Source organism: Gymnoscopelus microlampas, assembly GCF_963454915.1.
Source record: "Gymnoscopelus microlampas genome assembly, chromosome: 22".
NCBI lineage: Eukaryota > Metazoa > Chordata > Actinopteri > Myctophiformes > Myctophidae > Gymnoscopelus > Gymnoscopelus microlampas.
Window position 1 is genome coordinate 46,266,872 of NC_139959.1, and position 17,263 is coordinate 46,284,134.

The 17,263-nt window shown below is 42.3% G+C and overlaps 1 protein-coding gene across 1 annotated transcript; it reads left to right on the top strand.

Annotated features, from left to right (window-relative positions):
* Window positions 1-338: 338 nt before the first annotated feature.
* LOC311038682 (zinc finger RNA-binding protein-like) lies at window positions 339-16,970 on the top strand (the record flags this gene model as incomplete). The annotated part of the gene is made up of 11 exons (XM_084048251.1): window positions 339-408; window positions 2,197-2,418; window positions 3,365-3,606; window positions 7,845-8,054; window positions 9,881-9,975; window positions 10,105-10,199; window positions 12,420-12,604; window positions 13,146-13,265; window positions 13,880-14,094; window positions 15,588-15,693; window positions 16,965-16,970. 11 exons carry the CDS (start codon window positions 339-341, stop codon window positions 16,968-16,970), a joined length of 1,566 nt encoding a protein of 521 aa, XP_083904377.1.
* Between the last annotated feature and the right edge of the window lie 293 nt (window positions 16,971-17,263).

Below are 17,263 nucleotides of genomic sequence, written 5' to 3' on the forward strand. Positions count from 1 at the left end.
CCCAGGTAGAACCCACCTAAAGCCCACATGGGGCCCATGTGGGGCCCAGGTAGAACCCACCTAAAGCCCACATGAGGCCCATGTGGGGCCCAGGTAGAACCCACCTAAAGCCCACATGGGGCCCATGTGGGGCCCAGGTAGAACCCACCTAAAGCCCACATGGGGCCCATGTGGGGCCCAGGTAGAACCCACCTAAAGCCCACATGGGGCCCATGTGGGGCCCAGGTAGAACCCACCTAAAGCCCACATGGGGCCCATGTGGGGCCCATGTGGAGCCCACATGGGCCCCATGTGGGCATCCCAGATGGGACCCATGTGGGGCCCGCTGACATGCCGACATGGGGCCCATATGGGATGCCCACATGGGGCCCATATGGGATGCCCACATGGGGCCCATGTGGGACCCACGTGGGCGTGCTGGCTGGGAACTGCCATGTCCGCTTATTGTAAGCGGACGGTCGCGCTTCTTTTGGGGCTTGTTTTGGGGTTGAAAAGGACCGTAATGAGAGTAGACGGTACACGGTCGGTCGTACCGTGTCGGTCGCGCATGCGCGCCACTCTCAATTGTATATTAGGATCATCATATTTATGATTATGTTTGCCTCTAAATTGTGGAGAAACTGTCGATGCGGAACCAAACTGTCAAGCAATTGTTTCCGCCCAGACACGTTTCACTGTTGCACAATAACAAAGTTATTGAGCGTGCGAGCAGTGGTGGAAAAAGTAATCAAATTCTTTACTTAAGTAAAAAGTACCAATACTGCAATATAAAAATACTCTGTTACAAGTAAAAGTCCAGAATTCAAAATTGACTTGAGTAAAAGTACAACAGTATTGGCATCAGAATGTACTTAAAGTATCAAAAGTAAAAGTACTAAATATTTGAAAATAGCAGATCTACAAGCTCACAACGCGTCGCAGCGTTGTGAGCTTGTAGATCTGCTATTTTCAAATAGACTATGTATAAAATAAGGCTAAAGTGGTTAAGGTATGTTTTATAATATAATAATGTATATCTTAAAAGTAACTAGTAACTAAAGTTTTCAAATAATTGTAGTGGGAAGTACAATATTTGCCTCTGAGATGTAGTGGAGTAGAAGTAAAAGTATTGTAAATTGACATGCATTAGAGGCTACAGACCCCCATTTAATGGCATTTCTATCACTTGGACCGCAATTTATATTGTAAAATCTATGTCAATTTAACACTCTCAGAGTTACAGACCCATAAGGGTCCATTTGGTGCCTAAGCTATCATTTAGCTGGGGACCCCCTGGAACTCCCTCAATGACCCCTGGGGGTCCCACCAATGCGTTAGAGCAGTGGTTCCCAAACCTTTAAGCTCGAGACCCCAAATAAATCTTATGTCTCCCCGTGACCCAAACTAGTGAAAATAGCCGATCTACAAGCTCACAAGATGCGACATGTTGCGAGCTTGTAGATCTGCTATTTTCACAAATTCTTAAAAGTACTTTTCCCCCTCTAATGAATGGATTTTTTAATGTATTTGTATGCTTTCGAAAACAAGTTTTTTGTTGGGAATGTTTTGATAATCTTTTGAAATAATAAAAAAAATGAGGAAGTTAGGAAACACAAAATAAACATATTTACTCGCGTGACCCATGGTGAATGGTCATGGTGAAGAAAAGTCCTCCTAGAGCTGTCATCTCCAGTTTGGTGTGCATTAGGCCAGTGGTGCTCAAACTTTTTTGAATTTCAATGACCCCTCATAACTCTGAGAGTGTACAAATGGAACCAAATGGACCCGTACGGGTCCATTTGGTTCCATTTGCACACTCTCAAAAGTTCCAGACCTGTACGTGTCCATTTGGAACCACCTCAAGGAACCCTGAGGGTCCCTGGACCCCCACCACTGCATTAGGGTCCATTTGCTTCCATTTGTACAAAAAAGGTCAATCTATAAGTGTGGTTCTCACAACGCTTGTATACTCGGCTACTTTTGAAAATGTTTCACAATGACCCGACCACAACAAACATTTATTTCTTAAAACATCAAAGAGTCACGGCACACTCATGGCTGCTGATGCCAAACCAGTTTATTAAGGACAAGAGAACAACAAAAACATGTGTTGTTTATATCCCACATGGTTTTTGGATAATGGATATGTTTTGTGTTTTGTGCAACCTTTAAAAAAAAAAGTCATCGTTTTGTACTATTCTCTATTTCCCCACATAGCCCCCAAACCAGCGTACACGCAATGTCTGACGCCGTACACCCAGACCCAGCAGACGCGCCAGGTGACTGCCTTCAAACCGGCCACGCCCAGCCAGGCCACCTCCACCTTCTCCATCTGCCCGGTGTCGTCCTCCGTGCAGCCCGTACCCTCTGCTGGAGCGTCCGTAGTGCCGTCGTACTCCCAGAGCCCGACCTACAGCACCAACGCTGTCACATATTCTGGTAAGGAAATGCCCGGCCCGTCACCCACACATACAAGTTACCCACACGCTAAACCCAAACTTAGTCGAGCAATATAGTAGAATGTGAGCTGCAGAAACACATTTAATTGATCTGGGTGCCATCGTTATAATAACCCATTAAAACCGGGAAAGCATCTGTCATTTTAGATTTTAGCTGTATAGCAAAACACGTTTTAAGAACACTTAAAAGATCTCTCAATAAATGTTCAAAAATAGCAGATGTACAATCTCACAGTCATCACTTCGTGCCGCGCTGCAAGCTTGTACATCTGCTATTTTTGAATCATTTTGAATAGATGCAACGTGTTCATTACTTTGCAACGTTCCCCATACATAGGCTGTCGCTCGTATTCGCTTGCGCAAAATTCACTTCAGTCGAAACATAATTATTCAACGTACGCGAGTTGTGTCGCATCGGGCGTCGATGCAGAATCTTGTCACTCAAAACACAGTTTAGCAAGACTGCACATTTTAGAATGGAGGAGGAAGCCAAAAGTTCCCAGTGTTAAACACTGACGCATTTGATTTCTTTCTGAGATGCTGTGGCTTGTAGACTTAGAATACGCTCTATGCACAGCCAATGATACTAATGAAGGCTCTGTTCCATTTAGTGTAGCACAGTGGTTTCCCATGACCCCCATAACTCTGAGATACACACCTGCAAGGGGCCATTTGGAAGCCCATGAGGGTCCCTGGACCCCAACTGTAAACCCACAGAGTGTTTCTTGTGAGCCAACATGCACAATATCAGCACCCTGACTCTGTTTGACCAGAATGGAACAGAGCCTTCATTATTTAGTATCATTGGTAACACCTGTGAATGTCTTCATAATATGGCTGCTGTGAATAGAGCCTATTGGTATCTTTAGAAAATATATTTTATTGAAATGCATTTCTTCATCACTGCCCCTATTCCTGCTCCATAGGTACGTCTTACTCGGGCTACGAGGCTGCCGTGTACTCTGCTGCCTCCACATATTACCAGCAGCAACAGCAGCAGCAACAGAAGCAGGCGGTGGCCGCGGTAGCCGCTACAGCAGCGTGGACGGGCAGCACCTTCACCAAGAAGCCGCCCTTCCAGAGCAAGCAGCTCAGGCCTAAGCAGCCGCCCAAACCCCCTCAGATCCACTACTGTGACGTGTGTAAGATCAGCTGTGCAGGCCCGCAGGTGAGCACACTCACACTTGTCTCTGTAGTCCTTGGTCTTTGAAGCCTAAAGACTGGTGGGGATCACTTTGAACCTCGCCTCCCTATTTTGGGCATGTTGTTATAGACCAAAAACAAACCTGATCTACAAGCTTGTTTGAGTACCTTGAAAAGCTGTATATCAATTCTACATTTACACCGATCAAATTAGTTTCACAAACTTTGCAGGTTTGTCCGACTTAATACGTGATTAGATTTTATGCTGAAACGCCATGCTTGGCTTGCATTATACGTCCTACATTTGAAGCAAATGGTGTCTCAAATGAAGGAATAGTAACCCCCCTTCCTCTCCAACCAGACATACAAGGAGCACCTGGAGGGCCAGAAGCACAAGAAGAAGGAAGCGGCTCTCAAGGGCCACAGTTACATGGACACTCATGTATTCATTCATAATGAATTCATTCCGAATGAACTCATTCTGAATAGAGGAATCTGATCCACTCACCTGTTTACATGGGACCTGAATAAAAGTATTCCTCGTTTACACGACCAAAGCATTCATTCAGAATATAACTTTTGACATGCGCAAAGTGGTTCCCGCCTACGCCCGGGCATGGACCAGGGGCCACTACCCGGAGCAGAGCTTCCCCTGGTGGGCATGGGAGGAGGCAATAGCCCCCTTGTGCCTCCTCGGCGGCGGAGGTCTATCGGTCGTAGGCAGGCCGGTAAGCAACGCACCGACTCCTGGCCAGGCAGCGTTGTATGCGGTGCAAGCCCGTGTTCCTTTGTCATCGCCGTTTTAATGCAAAAGTAGCAGATCTACAAGTTCAGACCAGTTTCTTTTTTTGTATTGGTACCAGACACGGTAAAACGTAGGCTAGCCTATAGTATTTGTCACATTTCTCATGTAGGTACCGTACGATGATGTCATCGCGCATTCGCACATGGTCATTATAATAATAAATGGAGAGAGAGAGAGAGAGAGAGAGAGAGAGAGAGAGAGAGAGAGAGAGAGAGAGAGAGAGAGAGAGAGAGAGAGAGAGAGAGAGAGAGAGAGAGAGAGAGAGAGCGCAACACTACAGTCTATGATCAATGCGTTTCTGCGTTTACGTGTGGATAGGGATTGGGAACAAAAATCTTTGTCATGTGGCCAGGGATTCTTTTTAAAAACTGAGGACTAAAATACCTGTTTAGAAAAAGATCCCAGCAATCCTCAGAGCGTCCGTTCTCCTGGACAAGTCTGGGCTTAACCATTACAGGCTTATTAAATGACGCTATTAGAATCATTAATTTTATCCCGCAGGAGCGAGCGCTTCTCAGCACCAACCGTGGCTGAATTAGAGATTTGATAGGTCATTTTTGGACAATTCTGACAGCCCTACTAAGCACAGACATGCGCAAAGGAATGCATGTATTCCAAACGGACAGGAGCGTTTGGAATAAAGTGTTTACATGGTCAATTCCGATTGATTTAACCCGATTCAAACGGTCTATACCACCCCTCCTATTCCGAATGAAAATGCATTCGGGTCAGACTGGAATGGAATATTCTATTCCAATTGGGGTGTTTACATGAGCAAATCTATTCGGAATGAATTCATCCATTCATCCATTCCGAATAGAAGTGTATTCATTCCGAATACAACTGTCCATGTAACTGTGGCCAAGGTGTCTCAGAGCAGCAGTAGCAGCAGCAGCAGTGGAGGAACCAGCAGCTCTGCCCGCGGCGTCCAGAACCAGCTCCGCTGTGAGCTGTGTGACGTCTCCTGCACCGGAGCCGACGCTTACGCCGCTCATATCCGTGGGGCCAAGCATCAGAAGGTAATGTATTTATTTTATGCTACCATGTATTACCATCATGTGTCACTTGCTCGCATAGATCAGTTCTTTTTGACCCCCGGTTCAAATATTATTTTGGCGGCCCCCCAGTAAAAATATGATTATTTTGGGGGGGTCGCAGCCTGAAAAGGTTGAGAACCAGTGTATTAGGATATAATGTACTCACACACACTTTCTTTTACACATAGCTTAAAATTTGCCACATTTTGTTTAATGTTCAGATAATTTGAATGTAGCTATAAGTATAACCCTTGGAGATAAACCCTAACCCTAACCCACAATACAAGGTCTACTAAACTACCTAACCTAACCTAAACCCTAACCCTAACCCCCAATACAAGGTCTACTAAACTACCTAACCTAACCTTACCTAAACCCTAACCCTAACCCACAATACAAGGTCTACTAAACTACCTAACCTTACCTAAACCCTAACCCTAACCCACAATACAAGGTCTACTAAACTACCTAACCTAACCTTACCTAAACCCTAACCCACAATACAAGGTCTACTAAACTACCTCACCTAACCTAAACCCTAACCCTAACCCACAATACAAGGTCTACTAAACTACTTAACCTTACCTTACCTAAACCCTAACCCACAATACAAGGTCTACTAAACTACCTAACCTTACCTTACCTAAACCCTAACCCACAATACAAGGTCTACTAAACTACCTAACCTAACCTTACCTAAACCCTAACCCATAATACAAGCTCTACTAAACTACCTAACCTAACCAACCTTACCTAAACCCTAACCCGAAATACAAGGTCTACTAAACTACCTAACCTTACCTTACCTAAACCCTAACCCACAATACAAGGTCTACTAAACTACCTAACCTAACCTTACCTAAACCCTAACCCACAATACAAGGTCTACTAAACTACTTAACCTTACCTAAACCCTAACCCACAATACAAGGTCTACTAAACTACCTAACCTTACCTTACCTAAACCCTAACCCACAATACAAGGTCTACTAAACTACCTAACCTTACCTTACCTAAACCCTAACCCACAATACAAGGTCTACTAAACTACCTAACCTTACCTAAACCCTAACCCACAATACAAGGTCTACTAAACTACCTAACCTAACCTTACCTAAACCCTAACCCACAATACAAGGTCTACTAAACTACCTAACCTAACCTTACCTTACCTAAACCCTAACCCACAATACAAGGTCTACTAAACTACCTAACCTTACCTTACCTAAACCCTAACCCACAATACAAGGTCTACTAAACTACCTAACCTTACCTAAACCCTAACCCACAATACAAGGTCTACTAAACTACCTAACCTAACCTTACCTAAACCCTAACCCACAATACAAGGTCTACTAAACTACCTAACCTAACCTTACCTTACCTAAACCCTAACCCACAATACAAGGTCTACTAAACTACCTAACCTTACCTTACCTAAACCCTAACCCACAATACAAGGTCTACTAAACTACCTAACCTTACCTTACCTAAACCCTAACCCACAATACAAGGTCTACTAAACTACCTAACCTAATCTTACCTAAACCCTAACCCAAAATACAAGGTCTACTAAACTACCTAACCTTACCTTACCTAAACCCTAACCCACAATACAAGGTCTACTAAACTACCTAACCTTACCTTACCTAAACCCTAACCCACAATACAAGGTCTACTAAACTACCTAACCTTACCTTACCTAAACCTTAACCCACAATACAAGGTCTACTAAACTACCTAACCTTACCTTACCTAAACCCTAACCCACAATACAAGGTCTACTAAACTACCTAACCTTACCTTACCTAAACCCTAACCCACAATACAAGGTCTACTAAACTACCTAACCTAACCTTACCTAAACCCTAACCCTAACCCACAATACAAGGTCTACTAAACTACCTAACCTTACCTTACCTAAACCCTAACCCACAATACAAGGTCTACTAAACTACCTAACCTTACCTTACCTAAACCCTAACCCACAATACAAGGTCTACTAAACTACCTAACCTTACCTTACCTAAACCCCCTCAGATCCACTACTGTGACGTGTGTAAGATCAGCTGTGCAGGCCCGCAGGTGAGCACACTCACACTTGTCTCTGTAGTCCTTGGTCTTTGAAGCCCAAAGACTGGTGGGGATCACTTTGAACCTCGCCTCCCTATTTTGGGCATGTTGTTATAGACCAAAAACAAACCTGATCTACAAGCTTGTTTGAGTACCTTGAAAAGTTGTATATCAATTCTACATTTACACCGATCAAATTAGTTTAACAAACTTTGCAGGTTTGTCCGACTTAATACGTGATTAGATTTTATGCTGAAACGCCATGCTTGGCTTGCATTATACGTCCTACATTTGAAGCAAATGGTGTCTCAAATGAAGGAATAGTAACCCCCCTTCCTCTCCAACCAGACATACAAGGAGCACCTGGAGGGCCAGAAGCACAAGAAGAAGGAAGCGGCTCTCAAGGTGTCTCAGAGCAGCAGTAGCAGCAGCAGCAGTGGAGGAACCAGCAGCTCTGCCCGCGGCGTCCAGAACCAGCTCCGCTGTGAGCTGTGTGACGTCTCCTGCACCGGAGCCGACGCTTACGCCGCTCATATCTGTGGGGCCAAGCATCAGAAGGTAATGTATTTATTTTATGCTACCATGTATTACCATCATGTGTCACTTGCTCGCATAGATCAGTTCTTTTTGACCAGCGACACCATTTTACCTATGGATTAGGCTTAACCACGTAAGCACTAATTTGCACTTTGGGATATAAGCTCACAGCTTGTCTTATGAAGTTTTATACATTGACGATTTTTCAAAATTTGAGAACTTTGATAAACATGTTTTTTAAGTCTTTAAACCTTTGCCTATAATGGCATGCCCAAAATGGGTAAGCCAGGATTAATGTGGTTAACTACATTAATCTACAATCTTTCAACGTGTCGCACTATGAGATTGTATTTGTAAAGGGGTAAAAAAGGAGGGGGCCCATTATAGACCCCTGGCTGACACCGATAAGCACATTATTTAGGAACATAATGGATTGTAAACGGTCACAAAAGATATTAACCCTCATTCAATATACACACGCCCACATACAGGCAGGCTTACTGGACGTTGTGTACTTGTCTCTATACTGTGTATATTTGGCACAGATGTATGCATATATGACCGCTACGCAAGTTCTATGCTTGGTTCAGGTGTTTGGAAGGACAAAAAAAACAGAACATATTTGCATATCTTGTTTAATAAAGACATAAGCCAATCCTTTTACAGCTTCATAAGTCATAAGGGGAACTTTAGCTTTGACGTGTTTTGGCAATTAAAGCAAAGATGTCAACATGTGTGTTCCCAAATATGAGATTTATGATATGAGAGCATTGGCCGTACTGACGCACGCTGGAATGATTACCAACGTTTGTCTGTGACTGTGTTGTGGTATTAAATCATGCTGCAGTGTTTTTAGATCTTACCACAATACTGATATTCAGCACGATGTACAATTTATTTTTTTAAATTTCAATTGAAAAGAAAAGGGGCAATCCTTCTTGAAGGTAAAGCCTTTATTGAATAGCTATAATTTCATTTTAGAAAAAAAAAAACATGTGTCCACCTACAGAACTCGGCCTTTATGAATTGAATACGCAGGACCACAATGGAAACAAGCCCTCAGGGATTTTTGTTTTATCCTTTTAGCATTATTGTGTAGGCCTTACTGTGCCTCTGTACTTTTTGCAAACTGCTGATAAAGAATTCAATCAATCAATGCCACACAGCAATTTGCATGATGCTCAAGCAATGGCTGAACATGGCTTTGCTATCATGCTGCCTAGGATGGCAAATGAACAGTGATATGTTGGATGGATGGATAGGCTTTTAGTTTAGTGGTGTTAGTTAACAAAATTCAGTGTGGTAAACATACATGTCGTTACAATACACAATGTCATTTAGAACATTGGTTCTCAAAGTGGGGTCCGGGGACCCCCAGGGGTCCTTGAGGGAGTTCCAGGGGGTCCCCAGCTAAATGATAGATTAGGCACCAAATGGACCCTTATGGGTCTGTAACTCTGAGAGTGTACAAATGGAACCAAATGGACCCTAACGGGTCCATTTGGTTCCATTTGTACACTCTCAGAGTTAAATTGACATAGATTTTACAATATAAATTGCGGTCCAAGTGATAGAAATGCCATTAAATGGGGGTCCGTAGCCCTAATGCATGTCAAACTGGGGGTCCTTGAAATTAAAATGGTTGAGAATCACTGCTAGAGCCGTAAAAAATCTTCTCTTATGGGGGTCCCTGGTATATCTTTTGAAATGGGGGTCCGCGGGCTAATAAGTGTCAATTTGGGGGTCCTTGACACGAAAAAGTTTGAGAACCACTGATTTAGAAAAGGGTTTGGACAGCTGCTTTTTACAACAAACCCTCAAACGTGTTGCTCTGCTCCGTTCCCCAGGTGGTGAAGCTTCACACCAAGCTGGGGAAACCCATCCCTTCCACGGAGCCCAGCGTGGTCACCCAGACCCTCCTCCTCCACCACGGCCGCCCCCAGTAAGACCCCCTCCTCTGGCCCTGGGCAGCTCCAGCACCACCTCTTCGTCCCTGTCCATGGGCACCTCCTCCTCCAATGCTTCTGCCTCCACACCCACAACTCCTCCTACCTGAAGCCGGTCAACATAGTGAGCGGTGGCGGGGGGGCGCTCGTCTGCCAACTCCACCGCCCCCGTCAAGAAGGCCTCCGCCCCCAAGATCAACTCTGTCGGTCAGTATTGTCGGTATTTGACAATGACTTCATTCTTCACCTTGTTGCCATTACGCTCTGTACTGTGTTTTTGCTGTATTCCTGTTTGATTAGTATAGCTCTGCATTTAACCCAGGGGTGGCAAACTCATTTTGGGGTGAGGGCCGGATTGGTCAAATGGCGACTTGATGGGGGCCGGAACCAGTTGCGGGCGCACATGCGCGCTCACACGCACTCAGACACTGCTACTAACTATGCATATCACTTTTTTTTTAAATGTATTAAGAAGAATAGCTACTTTACTTATTGACATTAAAAACAAACAATGCAATTTGTAATAATAATAATAATAATAATAATAATAAACCATTTTAAGTTGAATAATTCAATTTGAAGTGGGTGGTTAAATAATTAGATTCATAGAACAACAGTGGTGTAAAGTAATTAATTACATTTACTCAAGTACTGTAAAGATTTGAGGTATTTTTACTTTACTAGAGTATTTCCAGTACTTTTACTTCTACTTCACTACACCTGAGTCACTGCTATACAGTATATCAAATTCTTGGCCGAAACCGAATACCGAATATAGGAAACACTTGGCCGAATGGCTGAAAATAAATGATTATTTAAAAAATACATATATACATTTTCTTAAATATTATTTTGTACCATTGCTGTCATGGCTATGCCTCTGTTGTAGAGCTACGTGATTATGGCAACACTTATCATAACTATAATCCATAGATCAGTTATTTAAAGCATATTTTTAGAATTATTTATTTACTATTGTGTAGTAATATAATACAATATGTCTCAAAACCTTAGCATGCCATACAGTTGCAAATTAAATAAATATGATTTCAAGAAATTAAAACTAAAATTGAATAGCCTAACAAAAGGCAATATAATGTCTGCAGTTCAGGCCTGGAATTTCGTCATTTTAGGGGCAAGGCCACTTGGCCTTTGGTGTTGTAATTATGGCTATTTGCACGATTTTAAATTGTTTTAAATAATTATAAAAAAAAGGAACATACAAGAATTGGCCCGCGAAACACCAGTTTGCCACCCCTGATTTAACCAGTTCAACCACATGAATCCTAGCGTCCCTATTCGGGGCTTGTCGTAATAGGCAAACATTCAGTGAAAACAAAAATCGTCTCACTACACGTCACGAGGCATTGTGTGAGCTTGTGGATCAGCAGAGATTGATGAGTGATAGAAAAGGGCGGGGCCAATTACAGACCCCTTGCACACCCATCTAAGTATATAGGGTTTAAGTCATTGAACCCCTATGTACTTATCACACAATGAATAAAGAAAACGACTTCCATTTTCACTTTAAAAATGATGAAACGTTTTTGTTTTGACAATTTGCACCTATAATGACGTGCCCAAAATAGGGACACCAGGTTGAAAGTGGTTCAAACACTCATCACTAATAAAGAGTGAAGCTGGTTTCACAGAGCGTGCTTTGCACTCAAAGGCTGCATGCCAATGTCTGGATAAGTCTCTGCCAACTTGTGTAGTGATGGACGGCGACCAGGCGTGCTTTTCCAAACCTAACATTTCTTGAAGTTCTGTGCCTTGTAGAATAACAAGTGTATAACCTAGTTTAACCATGCAGTCAAATGGCCATTAGTTCACTCCTGGCCCTTGCAAATGGAAACGGTCATTGTTTTCCCTTTTTTTTTTATTATTGTGATTTATTGCATTTGTATGCTGTCCATTAGTCAAAGCATCTGTGGACTAGTGACTCCTCAGTAAAATGTAAAATGGAATGTCACAGTTTTAAGTAAACCAATACTAAGAATCTTTGAATGGGATTGTGTGTTAATAGTGATGTTTTGTTTGTTTTTGCATGATCAAAATTTTTATTTGCAAATTCTTATCGGTTAATCAATTCATTGTTTGTGTGTATTTACGATTAGAGGTTGGGTGTTCACTAATGTCTATGGTAAGTTTACGGTAACTTTTGATTGAAAAATAAGGCCCTAGCTGCTACAAATAATAACTTCTCTAGCTGTGGTCTTTTGGAACAGTAAGGATGAAGTCATTAGGAGACACAATTTCAGGTTTTGTATCGTATTTGTTGGCTGTTCACTTCATCCAATGCCATCTGCAAACTCACAACACCTTGCATCGCCTATTTTCGCCACTAAATAGGCAATTTATGAAATATTGGAAGAGGGTTTGTGCCCAATAGCAATGGTCTGAGACTAAAGAACCCTACCTCCCCCTTCGCCCCTTGCAGGAGGAAACAAACTGCAGACCACGGCGAAAGCGGATGAGATGAAGGCGGCGGAGATATCCAAGCCAACGCCACCCTCCATGGCTGCCCCAGAGACCAAGAATGATGTCTCCGATTGGCTGACTGCGGCGGCGCTAGCTGCACTGCAGAACGACGTGCAGCCTGTTGGACACGACTACGTTGAAGAGGTATTCTGACAGTTCACTTGGGTGTTGCTTGCCAAAAATAACTGATCTACATGCTAACACGTCGCATCACGACACATTGTTAGCTTGTAGATCAGTTATTTTTGTGAGTATAAATTGTCCTTTTTTTTAGTAAGGCAAAAAAGTGTGCACAACTGCAGCAGCCCAAATAGGGAGACAGCTGTTTTTTGTTTAACAAACCCCACTGGCCATGAACCAGAGGGGAAGGCCAGTGCTTTGGATGTGGGGATGTAATCGTTCTATATTGCACTCCATCAAACACAAGTATAAAAGAGTTAAAATGAAGACTGGCTCTGAGTCTGCCGTACAAATGTATTTTTACGGCGTTGCTCGGCCATACCCTACCTGTCTATGAGAGGGTCTGTGTGTCACAAACCACAGGACCGATCAGTGCTAAACGTTGCATGCACGCTACACAGAATTAACTCCACATTGGAGCCATGCTGTTGGATCCTATAAGAGTTCAAGTTAAAAACCACTGCTATAGAGGGAATTGAACATTTTGTGTTACCCATCTCCTTAGGTCCGCAACGATGAAGGCAAAGTCATCCGCTTCCACTGCAAGCTGTGTGAATGCAGTTTCAACCATCCCAACGCGAAGGAGATGCATCTGAAGGGAAGGAGGCATCGACTGCAGTACAAGGTTGGTACATTTTCATAGGTGCAGGCACAAGTGTTATTATTCCTAATGTAAACCGCTCACAAAATGTAAGGAAACTTGAATTTGGGCCATTATATCTCCCCTTTACTAATACCAATCAGTAAAGTGTTATATATCATTTTTATCGGTGATTAGTCACCTTTACAACGAGGTACAGCTTGTAAGCATCGGGCATTCATGGATTGAGCAACACAGGCTAACGTGTGGGTAGCGCCGAGCAAAAATGTGCCAAAATGGCCTTTTAGACTTTTCTGGTGGAATTCACTCTCGTTTTGTCACTGTTCAGTTGGTATTCACCTTTGTTGCTTGGAGCATTTAAGATTGCACTCTCCCACAGTACATGGGTCATGGTCTGAGAGAGAGCTTCCTTGTAGGCCGAGACGTGATCTTTGAAAGCCAGATGGTGGACAGTGAGGCCAGTTTTTTTATATAGCCTCTCCGGGTTTTGATGGGGGCAAGATGGTCCAGGCTATGGGATAAGGCAGTGTTGTAGCGGGCTACCAGGTCAGGTCTTACATGAACTAAATTGAAACCTCATTGCGATTCCTTTCTTGTCCTGTGAATGAATAGTTTTCTTTCCACCATTTCTCTTTTAGCCGCCTCGTCGCCCCGACTCTTCAGACGATCGCTACGTAATGACCAAGCATGCAGCCATTTATCCCTCAGAGGATGAACTCCAAGCTATCCAGAAGATTGTGTCCATCACAGAACGTGCCCTCAAACTGGTGTCGGACATCATCACTGACCAGGACAAAGACAAGGGCAAGGAAGAGGACAAGGAGAAGGAGAAGAAAGAAGTCGCTAAAGACAGGTGAGGCATCTGAGAGAGCTCAACATCTCTTTGTCTCCTCGTGTTTCTGTGTTTAAACTTCAAACATAAAATATACTTAAAGTACTAGAATGTTTGAAAAATAGCAGATCTACAAGCTCATGAGCTTGTAGATCTGCTATTTTCAAGTAGCATATTTATAAAGTAGGGCTAAAATGGCTTTCAAATAATTGTAGTGTAGTAAAAGTACAATATTTGCCTCTGAGATGTAGTGGAGTAAAAGTAATTACAATAGTATATTTGAAATACTCAAGTAAAGTACAAATACCTCAAAATTGTACTTAAGTACAGTACTTAAGTAAATGTACTTTGTTACTTTACACCACTGCTAGATAGCCTGCCTGTAGATAGTGCTTTTGTAATAGTTTCTAATTGTAACACTCCTCATACTGCATGATTTTTTGTTGTACCCTATATCGTCTTAGTAACATTATTATGTTTTCTCCATTAAAGCATGCATGCTGTACGTGTGAAACATCTTGACCGGCAGAAATACATCTGCTTTGAGGGACCACTGTCTTTTACATCATTTCTGGAGTGTGGTGAGTGAAACATTGTTCCACAGCATGCCCTATGCCATTGATGGTGTACAAATGATTGGGGTCCATTGATTTTACAATATAAATTGGGGTCCCAGAGATAGACATGCCATTAAATGGGGGTCCATTAAAAGGGTTGAGAATCACTGCTAGAGCCGTAAAAGTCTTCTTATTATGGGGGTCCCTGGCATATCTTTTCAAATGGGGGTCTGTGGGCTAATTGTCAATTTGGGGGGTCCTTGACATGAAAAATTGAGAACCACTGTCATATGCAACAACATGCTGGGTGTACAGTACAAGGCACAATCCATTTTATTTAGGATAGAGTGATTCAATGTCTTCAGTAGGGCTGTCAATCTTCCTCATATGATTGAATTTTCTGTGGCTATTTTAATACATTTTTATGACACATTAATACAAATTAAATCAATTGCACAACAGATTTATCAATAAGCTTGTGCAATCTTGTTTTGTCTTCAGTTGCCAAGAAATTTGAAATTCCTAGTACCTCAGACTTAAAAGTCTATGATGACTTGAACACTGAAGTTGACGAGGAGGCGTTTCAGTTTTTTATAAAGAAACCAGACCTTGGTGTGTTGGAGATTTGTTCACCCCAAGACCCAAATCCTGAAGGTGAGTTCTGTTGCTTATCAACATGGAGCCTTATAGCCTCATCCATACAGTCCTGGCTAACCTAAAATGTCACACAGGTATATTTTTGTACTTTGAAATGATCTTTGTTTCTATACGCCCAATGTAAGCAAAAGAGAGAAAGTGTCTGAGGAAGAACTTTGTTGGTGTGTGGATCCTTCCGTATCTAATGTGAGCTTTTTACATTACACTTGCCACAAACATTCCTCTCTTGCTAATCACACTTGTTATGTCAACATTATTGCTAGATTCAGTGAGCCCCTCTGCAAGCAATTCCATTGCTAGCAGCAGCAGCTCCTTTCTCAGCTCTGGTGCAGACAATGACGGGTACTCGGATGACACCATCAGTCCTGCTCCAAGAAACAGAGCTGACCTGACTCGTCTCGCTCAGGTAAGCTTCGCTTTTTTTGGGTGGGGGGGCGGTCATGGTTTACATTTTTGTCACCTTAAATATACTTGGCCACCAAATGTAGTGGCCTGTAGGACCAGTGCTTTAAAATATTACTGTCTATCCCTGTGTTTCCCCTCCCTTTTTATTTTACTTCCACTTAGATGGTTGAAAAAATTCTGAAGGACAGACCTGGCGGAGAGAGGATCCTTACCGAGTATGCTCGGACAAAAAGCCTAACGGATACCAGAAGACGCGACATGGTGAAGATATTGGTTGCACACATGGCAAGTGAACATGGGTATGTTGTCATCTAAAAATTATGCACCCAATACACAATTTTGGTTGTACTTGGTGCAGGCCAAAATCCTCCTTTTTGCAGAAGGCAGCGGCACAGCAATACTTTTGTTTGGATCTCATACGTGTGTGTGTGTGTGTGTGTGTGTGTGTGTGTGTGTGTGTACTGTAGGACGAGTCCTTCAAGGCGTGTTAAAGAGGACTTTGCACAGGGCATCACTGCCTTATTCCCATACCTGGCCGATTCCCAGGGAAATTTGGGCTATGTAAGTACATAAAACACCAGTCTAACGCACATTTACACATGCTCATTAAAACCAAATGACACTTTTCCCCCCTCTTTTCTTCTTGTGTTTTAGGAACAGTATTACAGTCCAGTAGATGGGAGTGGGTTTCTGGCATGGCGAGTGAAATCACTTCAAAAAGATGCATCAGAGGGACAAAAAAAAGAGTTCAGCCACTGACGGGTGTGTGATTTTGATTGTAGTTAGAATTTAAGGGGGAAGTCACATGTTCTCTCACACACACACACACACACACACACACACACACACACACACACACACACACACACACACACACACACGTATGAGATCCAAACAAAAGTAACATGTCATGTTTCCCCCAGTCCACTGTCTAGCAACTGTGAAGATGGATCCTTATAGTAAATGCATATCACTGGAAAGTATTGCAGCAGTATATGTGTTTTTTTTTTTTCTCTTTTTTTTTTCTTGGACTGAGTGAGTACGTAATACTTTTTGCAACACAGTGGACTGGTGCTGCTAATTTGAGGTTTCTGGTCGGCTCCGCAGCTTTTATTTAAATCACTTTTCTCTCTGCTGCTTTCATTTAAATCACATTTCTGGTTGGCTCCGTTGCCTTAATTTAAATCACCTTTCCTTTATTATCATTATTATTTTCATTTTTCTCTGTGTCTTATTAACCTAAAATTGTACAATCATCTATTATCTGTGTAGGTTTGACAGTAGAATATTTATACATCTTTTTTTGCCGAATGACTGAGTGTATAATAATTCACTTAATTTATTTTAAATCACCTTTATTTTATTATAATAATAACACACTTAATTTAATTTAAATTACCTTTTATTATTATTATTATCTTCATTTTCTAATGTGTCTTATTAATCTACATAAAATGGTACCATCATTTAACTACCTGTGTAGGTTTGACAGTAGAATATCTTTTTGTTTCTTTTCCTTTTTGCGGTAGATTGAGTGAATAATATGTAGCCACTTACACCAGAAACGTTTT